The sequence below is a fragment of the Podarcis muralis genome, chromosome 14 (genome assembly GCF_964188315.1).
Source record: "Podarcis muralis chromosome 14, rPodMur119.hap1.1, whole genome shotgun sequence".
Lineage (NCBI taxonomy): Eukaryota > Metazoa > Chordata > Lepidosauria > Squamata > Lacertidae > Podarcis > Podarcis muralis.
The window spans coordinates 7,057,319-7,066,267 of record NC_135668.1 but is presented as its reverse complement, the minus strand read 5'-3'; the positions used below and the strand labels follow the sequence as shown (position 1 = coordinate 7,066,267).

The 8,949-nt window shown below is 48.2% G+C and overlaps 1 protein-coding gene across 1 annotated transcript; it reads left to right on the top strand.

Moving 5' to 3' along the window:
- Nucleotides 1-837: 837 nt before the first annotated feature.
- NMB (neuromedin B) lies at nucleotides 838-7,134 on the top strand. Its single transcript, XM_028706900.2, has 3 exons — nucleotides 838-1,650; nucleotides 4,279-4,475; nucleotides 6,836-7,134. The coding sequence occupies exons 1-3, from the start codon at nucleotides 1,518-1,520 to the stop codon at nucleotides 6,875-6,877; spliced, it is 372 nt and encodes a 123-aa protein (XP_028562733.1). The 5' UTR covers nucleotides 838-1,517; the 3' UTR covers nucleotides 6,878-7,134.
- Nucleotides 7,135-8,949: the final 1,815 nt, after the last annotated feature.

Here is an 8,949-nt window from a genome sequence, read left to right as displayed (position 1 = left end):
TTGTCCTTGATATGCCTGCCAACTAAGGTGTCCTGCATTTGGAGTGAGCCGGAGTCCAGGAAAGCATGGGCCACAACACATATGATTGTCTTTTTCAGTTTTATACATTTCAACAATTTTACAATCTTTTTAACATTTCAAAACTCAACTTCCTCCCCCCCCTCTTTCTGCGGTTCCTTAAATTTATTTTTTATATTCTCTGCATAGCCAAATTAACTTAATTTGCTCAGTTATTCGTCTACTTTAAATGTATACACTTTTGAAACTGCGGGTTATTACAATAATCCTGCCAATGTTCTTATCTGTTTACAGTTTGTAAATATTCCATAAACCCTTTCCATTCTTTTATAAAAAAGCATGTTACCTTGATTTCTTATTTTTCCCATAAGTTTCGCCATTTCTGCATCTTCCATAAATTTTTGTATCCTTTTTTCTTTTGCTGGGACTTCTTTCCATTTTTGGGCAAGTAACATTCCTGCCACTGTAGTCGCATACATGAATAAATTTCTATACACTTTGGGTAGTGTTGCCCCTATAATCCCCCAAAGGAAGGCTTCTGTTTGTTTTTTACAAACTTTATTTTTAGCCCTTGAAAGTTTTCAAACAGATGGAAGTGCAGGTTTGCGATGGGTAGTGGGAATGGCCCAATTGCATAGAAGCAGGGGTGCCAACTTGAATAAAATATTGGGGGGTGGGGGGGTAAGGTAAGCCCTGCCCCGCATAATCGTCGATCACATTTGAACGGCAATGCCCATCAACTTTGGGAGACCTCAACCCCTAGGAACTGGCTCCCAGGCATGGAAGGTCCCGACACCCCCCCCAACCCTGCCAGTGTGCAAGCAATGGCCATCATTTGATTGACCCTGGCATGCACACGTGGTTATACTCGGAAGTAAGCCTCGCTGGATTCAATGGGACTTGACTAGAGGAAAGTGTCTGGGCGAGGCCACCTGCCCAGAACTGAGGAAGCCGCTTTGCTTGGCCAGTGCACCAGGACATCTGCTTTCGTCTGGGTTCTGCCTCGCTGGCATTTGTAGGGAAAGCTCTCCTGGCTTATTTGACGGCAGCTTTTACCACATCCTCCCGTCTCCTAGGGCTACCCAGTCGCTCTGCACTCTGTAGGTGCTCAGAGATAATGCCTTTCTGTTATTTCGGGTGGTTCAGGATTGACCCTGGCGTTCCAGATAGGTCCGGGAGCCGTGCTTGCCCCGATTCCTTCTTCTTTTCTTCCCCCAAACCCTCCCGGGGGCACCCAAGTGTCCCGCTGGGCCGCAAAATCGTGACAAGGCAGGTCCAGGGCGAGCCCTCCCTGGGCGAGCGCTGCTAAGGTGACGCTGCCCCCGCCTCAGTCCCCGCCCCGACGGCTGGGCTATTTAACAGCAGGAGCGCACGCGGGGCGAAGACCAGGAAAGAGGCTTGGAGGAGAGGAGCCACCTAGTGGTCAGAGGAGGCGAGACAAGGGCGTCGCGTCCGCCCGTCGGTCCGTCGAAGTCCGCTTGCTGCCCAGAAAGAGAGCCATGGCGGCGGCAGGATTCGCCAGCAGGATCCTACAAGTGGGGAGCTTGGCTTATCTGCTCCTTTTCGCCACCTTTTCTGTCTCGCCCTCGCTCGGCGGACCCATCCGGCTCCGGGAAAACCTCTGGGCTACAGGTACGACCCCTGCGTCTCCCTGTGGCGCTGGAGGGGGCGGTCTGCCAAGGGGGCAGCTTCCCAACGCAGACGGTGGGAAATGCTTGCCTGCTAGTAAAGATCCTGGCAGAAAAAAGGCTGCGTGTGTGTCTGGAGGGGGGGGGGGGGACGGACAACGAAGGACTGGAGCAGAGGCTGCAAAATTGTGCTCCTTACCTGGGTCCGTCTTTTAGACGACATCTGAAGGCAGCCCTGCATCGGAAAGTTTTTAACGTTTAATGTTTTCGTATGTGTAAAGATAATAAAGTTATGGGGCGGGCTTGGGGAGAGTGGGTAGAATCTGTGCTGCTAGATCAGTTATGTGCCCACTTCCTTCCATCATCGAGGGCACCTCTGTCTGAAACGTCTGGAGGGCACCAGGTTGGGGAAGGGTAGTCTAAAGGACCTGTGCAAATGGGGGTGGGGTGAGGTGAGCCTGGGGGCACTTCCTGCCACCAAGAAGCCGGTAGGTCACTCTGTGGGGTGAGAGAAGGAAAATTGTATGGGATTTGCCCTGCAGCACTGTGATTCTGTGGCTGAAAGTTACAGTGGCGGTGGTGATTTTTGTGCTGCATTTTAACACCATATCCTTTAACTAAACAGCAGATCAATACACTGCTGTTTTGCTTTGTTTTTAAGACTTTAGTGCAGCGCTGGGTTTGATTTGGGTGTGGGGTTGTTTGGAAAGCCAGGCACAGAGGGTCAGGAAACAATGCTTTCAGCATCAGGTTGAAAATCCAGTCTCTGTCCAGGATGGACAAATTAACAGAGCAGCAATATTTCACCACTGGTGATGCTTGGAACTTTATTAATTTGTTTATTAATCACCTTCCACGCATACGTCCCAAGGGGATGCCCCCCAAAATGCAACGAGAACAGCTAAAAACAGTTTAAAACAATGCAAGAAATAACAGATACATTTTAAAAAGTATTGTGAAGTAAATACCCATGGCACAGACCTGTTTATCCAGCTGTTGGAACAAAAATGTCTTCCGTTGTTTCTGGAAAGTGCAGGTATTGGGCGCCTGCTTGCCTTGACGGGAATGCTGTTACACAGACTAACGGCAGCCACACTGACTGCCCGGCTCTGCGTTTATTTTATTTTGATTTGATTTGATTTATATACCACCCTATACCTGCAGGTCTCAGGGCAGTATCCTACCAAGCAGGATACAAACCACTCTGGAACTCTGCTGCATATATAAGGGATAATGCAGTCTCTCGAGTAACCTGGTCCTGAGCTGCAGAGGGTCTTACAAGCTAGTACCAAGCCTTGAACTTGACCTTGTAGCAGGTGTGCAGCCAGTGCAAATCCCACAAAGGGTTACATGATGGCGGGAGTTCGGCCCCTCAAGCAACCTGGCTGCCGCATTCGGCACCAGCTGAAACTTCCAGACCAACCTCAATTGCACAAAGCGCATTACAGGAATCCAATCTCCAGGTTACCTGCGCATGGACAACTGTGGTCGAGCTGTCCTGATCCAGAAACAATCATAGCTGTCTTACAAGCCAAAGTTGGGGAAAAGTACTTCAGCCACCAAGGGCACCTGTGCTTCCAGTGGCAGCTGAATCCAGGCACAGCACCAATGCGTCAGGGACAGCAACTCAACCCAAGGCAGGCAACTTGCAGACTTCCTGGGACTGGAAACCACTTTTCTGGAGACTCCAGTCTGTCAGGATGCAGACTTTATTATTCCTCACCAGGAATAATATTATTCACTGCACGCCAACATTGGTCCTGCACCTGCTCAGCCATTCCCAGTTCAGATGTTACTGAGAAATGGAAGTTGGGTATCATCAGTGTACTGATGACGTCTTGCTCCAGATCTCCTCCTCACTGCTCCTGATGGCTTCATGTCAATGTTAAATAGCATCAGAGACAGTATAGTGCCTTATGACACCCCGTAGTTTCTCTTGCAGGGCTGCCATGGTGTGGCGATGGAGGTAGAGGGCAGGTCATGAAGTCCAAATCTCCACCTTGATTGTTACTTAAAAGTGCTTCCTTCCTCTGAAAATTTTCATTCTGGTAAGGAGATGGCCACATGCTCCCTGGAAAAGTGGAAAGACGGGGTGATTTTTTTAAAAAGCAGGGCTATTTATTCATTCATTTGTTTTTAAAGAGCACATGCATGATATCCAACAAAATCCATTTTCAATAGCATATAATAAAAGGTGGGATCTGCAATAAAATGTTATTGCGTGGAGTTGTCCTTTGCAGATTTCTAGGCACTTGGTTCCATTCTCCCTGTTCAGAGGTGTATCTAGGCTTCCTTGTGCCCTTGACAAGGAGCTGTGTCGGCGTGCCTCCATCTCTGGCACCCTGGTAAGGATGGCCCCCACTCTAAGGCAAAATGGAGAGGCATGATTTTTGCATACACACCCTGGGCATGTGCCTTTGGCAGGGCCCAGCTTGACGAACCCTAGGTACTCCCATACCCCTGTTTGAGCCCAAATGAAGAAAACAAGTCAATGGGCCGAAAACAGCAGCAAGGAAGAGGATGTGGCCGTGGTGAGACCCCTCGAACCATCGTGCACAAAAGCTCTCCTTAAAAAAAAAATTAAAATAAAATTGGGCCAGCACTGTACTGACCAGAATTGGTTTCATTTCAGGGCATTTCATGGGGAAGAAGAGTATGCTAAGCTCTCCTCATGTCCAGTCTGCATTCTCAGAAAGTTCAGAGACCAACAGCACCCCCAAGGCTTTCAGAGAGGGGATGAAAGACCTGGTGATGAGTGAACTTCTTAAAATGCTCCTGCAAGAGAAGCTGCTGGAGGAGAACCGAGGGAAGCGTGATCCCAATGACCAGGTGAGCACCATCATCTCTAGATGTCCTGAAGGGAATGAATGTGGTGGCTAGTGCCCAGTGGGACTGGTGGCACAGAAGACTAGGCGGCTCACAGCAGAGCCAGTGATAGGATCATAGTATGGTAGAGTTGGAAGGGACCCCAATGTGGGAATGTTCAGGGATGCAGAAGAGGATATATTGTTTGATTATAGCCTTTCCAACTTGTGTAAACAAGTTCATAATTTAGCAGAGTAACATTCCCTTTTTAAAACTCACAGCGGATGCGTTTGCTCAGGCTCGCTAAAGCCTCTATAATAACTGTCCTGGTATTTCCCCCTTATTCCCTTATAAAAGATAAGACACGACAGTCTTCTATAAAAGTATAAAAAAAGTTTACTCACATTCCGTTCACAATCAGATCCCAGAAGGCAGACTTGGCTTAGAAAAGTAACATACACGTGGAAACTATCTCATAAGGAGACAGTCCCTCTGTCCTCCCTTGGCTGGAAGTCAAGAGAGCATCTTTGGCTAAGCAGATGTTGCATCTTCGATGCATGTAGTCAAAAAGAGAGAGATGGCTACCCTGCCCTGTGCTTTTGTCATTACCTGCGCAGGTGAGGCCACGCCCACCTCTAGTCACATGCAGAGGAAGTCTGTCCCAGCCCAGAAGGAAACAGGAAGTTTACCTGCTGGCTTGACAAACTTTCCTCCCCATGTGTAAACATGTTCACTCTAGGAATGTTGTACTTGACTGCTCTTGTGTTTCACATCCCACACCCTAGGGTCATTTACTCCAACCCCTGCAATGCAGGAACCTCAACACATGGGCCCCAATCCATTTTGAAGCCATACCTGACCCTGCCTAGCTTTGCAAATGTGCTAGCAATTTGATTGCTGCACCAGATGGAGCCAGAGCCAATGGCAGGCAGAGTCAACTAATTCTAGTCTCATTTTGGAAAACAGGACCGCCTACAAAATGTGGTCCATGTTTGAGTTAGCTAACTGTGCTCAGACAATTGTGTGTTGCAGACAGTGGTCTTTTTCTTTAAAAGTGTTTAGGAGTACTCTCATTTTTACTCAAGAAAATTGCCATTTTATAGTTCAAATCAGGGAAAATAAATACAGTAAATGGACAAAAGTACAGAGATTCACAGAATGTTTAGGGGTATGCATACCCCTGCGTCCCTCCAGAAAAAAAAGCACTGGTTGCAAACACTTGTGTGTTGCATTGCAGCCATCAGAGGAAACTACGTAAGGAATTTGTAGGAAAGGAATAAAGTCGGTGTCTGTATTTTATATATTAACGCCTTCTCAATGTGTTTCCCTTGGTCCTCCTCCTCCTGTAGGGAGCAGACCAGCATGGCAAGGATCCTGCTGGCACCAGTGGTGGTAGAGATAGCTCTGGTGAAGAGAGAGCTCCTTTTCTGACACTGGGATTTAATTGCATCCTGGAGCGGGGATTTGACTATCAGGCCAAATCCTTGCCTCTTCCAAGTTTATCAGATGGGTGGAGTCAGTGCTTCCTAGGTTCCTCCAGCTATTTCTTGTGGGCTGGTACCAGAACCCCTCTCCCTTTAATGCAGTTTGGCTTTGTTGCACAACATCTCCTGCTTGGGCTAGAGAGCTCTCCAAGGTCCTGAACCCCATCTCAGGGATCACCAGATCCTTGTTGCTCATCACTCTCTGGTCTAGGTAGGTCCACTACCAGAGAGGTCTTAATGTAATAAACCCCATTTCAGTGCAACAATTTGATGTCATCTATTTACCTGAAGGGGACACGGGTGGCGCTGTGGTCTAAACCACAGAGCCTAGGGCTTGCCGATCAGAAGGTCGGCGGTTCGAATCCCTGCAACAGGGTGAGCTCCCATTGCTTGGTCCCAGCTCCTGCCAACCTAGCAGTTCGAAAGCATGTCAAGTGCAAGTAGATAAATAGGTACCACTCCGGTGGGAAGGTAAACAGCGTTTCCGTGCACTGCTCTGGTTCGCCAGAAGTGGCTTAGTCATGCTGGGCACATGACCCGGAAGCTGTACACCGGCTACCTTGGCCAATAAAGCGAGATGAGCGCCACAACCCCAGAGTCGTCCGTGACTGGACCTAATGGTCAGGGGTCCTTTTACCTTTTATTTACCTGAAGGCTTCAGAAGGGTGGCTGTCATCCTTCTAACATTGGCTGACTTACTAAAAGGATGAGATCATATCACTTCCTTCCATAAGCAGAGCAAGTCAGGGAGCCCACACAGCCCAGGAGGGGGCAAAACCCACTTTAGATGTCCAAGGTGGTGATGGAATAGCTATATTCTTCTCTCATCACTGGGCAAGGCCAGTTTGCTTTCTATTATGTTGAAGTGTAAGCTACTGATGCCTGTGTTTTTCGTTACAGGAAATACCTTTCTTCACAAAGTACCTGGCAAAATACATTTAAATGGATGAACTGAGGAAAACACCACAGACTTGGGGGAAAGGGAGCTCCTGAAGGGCTGTTCCCAATGAAAGCATCAAGAATACCAGAACTGTGGTGTAAAATATCAAATTTATAACTGTAATCCTAATACTGACCTCCCCCCCCCCCTTCTCTGAAGAACCAAGTACTGTATTGACTGTATAGAAAATTCCTGGCATTTCCTTGTGCTGCAGCGGCTGGTGGAGGAGGCATGATGAATAAATGTCTCTCTTTGCACAGGTGAGAGGATTATTTTCAGTCCGCAGTGCATCACTGTGTGCAGCAGCAGAAAGCAAGCAGCCACAGAAGGACTAGCTCAGAAAGGGATGGAGAACCAGATGTGATTGGGCTACAACTCTCACCATCCCCAATTATTGGCTATGCTCTCTGGGACTGATAGGTGCTGCAGTCCAAGGAGATATGGAGGTTTCACATCTGCGAAAGAGAGTACAGTGGTACCTCAGGTTATACGCTTCAGGTTACAGACTCCGCTAACCCAAAAATATTACCTCGGGTTAAGAACCTTGCTTCAGGATGAAAAGAGAAATCATGCAGCGGCAGTGCAGTGGCAGCGGGAGGCCCCGTTAGCTAAAGTGGTGCTTCAGGTTAAGACCAGTTTCAGGTTAAGAACAGACCTCCAGAGTGAATTAAGTTCTTAACCCAAGGTACCACTGTACTGCATTTCAACCAGTCTTTTCTAAGTTGTTGACAGCTGCTGTTGACAGAATGGACTGGTCTGCAGAGCAAAGAAGGGCCATTTCTGGAGGACATGAGACACCTATTTGGGAGACAAACCCTAGCAATGGAACCATGTTGTTGTTGTTGTTTAGTCGTTTAGTCGTGTCCGACTCTTCGTGACCCCATGGACCAGAGCACGCCAGGCACTCCTGTCTGGAACCATAGATGGCCCAATGACCCAGGCAGTGGGTGGTCAGATGGGTAGGTTCAGGTACCTCACCCATCTCTGCCAGTGCCTCCTCAGTCAGGGTATCTTTCATATTTCTCCTCTGCAGCCATGAAACTAGGAGTCATTGGTCTGCTTGCTGACAACAGCTTTCAGATCCCATGATGCAGCGCAAGTAAACAGATTAAATACCCCCCAATAATTCTACACTTGAATCCCTTAACCTGCACTGCAGACCTCTAATGGGTGCTTTGTGGATGTTTTCCATGCGAGATTCCAACTGCTCCCGTGTGCACTTCCATATTTAAAGTAATAGGTCCTAATATTTCTTTATTTGCATATGCATCATTTGATAAGAGTTGCACTGCTTTACTGCTTGAGTAATATACAATAGGCCACAAAGTCAGTCGCCGCTTTGGTTGGCAATGCACCCCAATAGTCCTGCTCTGCATGCAGCTAAGAGACCCTCAAGGTCTCTCCTGTTTCCCAGGATGTTCTCAGGTATGGCGGGCCAATGATCACTTCTCCTTCTTGCTTCTGCTCCACCCTGGCTCAGTGTATCATAACCGAAGGCCAGAGCCATTCCCACATTTCATTCCCTTCTTATATAGGAAGCTACAGTACTGTACCTTATACCAAATCAGATCACTGGACCATCTATCTCACTAATGTCTATTGTGACTGGCAGTGGCTCTCCTAGGCTTTAGGCAGGGGGCTTTCCCAGCCCTAACTGCCAATTCCAGGGGTTGAACCTGGGACCTTCTGCCTGCAAATCAGATGTCCTGCTACTGAGCTATTGGCAAGCATAATAGGAAATCCCAACCATGTGTCCAAGAGACACCTTGATACCCGAGTAGTGAGGGGGAACCTGTGGGCCTCCAGATATTGTTGGACTGGTGGGACTGGTCAATAGTCGAGACACTGGATGTCGTAGTCTAGCATCACCTAGAGAGCCACACGTCCCCGCCCTACTGCTGCTCCTGAGAGATATCTGAGCCTTGCTGGAAGTCATGCCACAGCTGCCTTGATGGCTCAGACAGAGCAGAGGATCAAGCAGAAAACTTGGTTGCCCTTGATCACCCCAGATACCTCTTCTTCCCTTGGTGAACCTTCCTCCTTGCCTTGTTTGAAGTGAAAATTCAGGTGCATG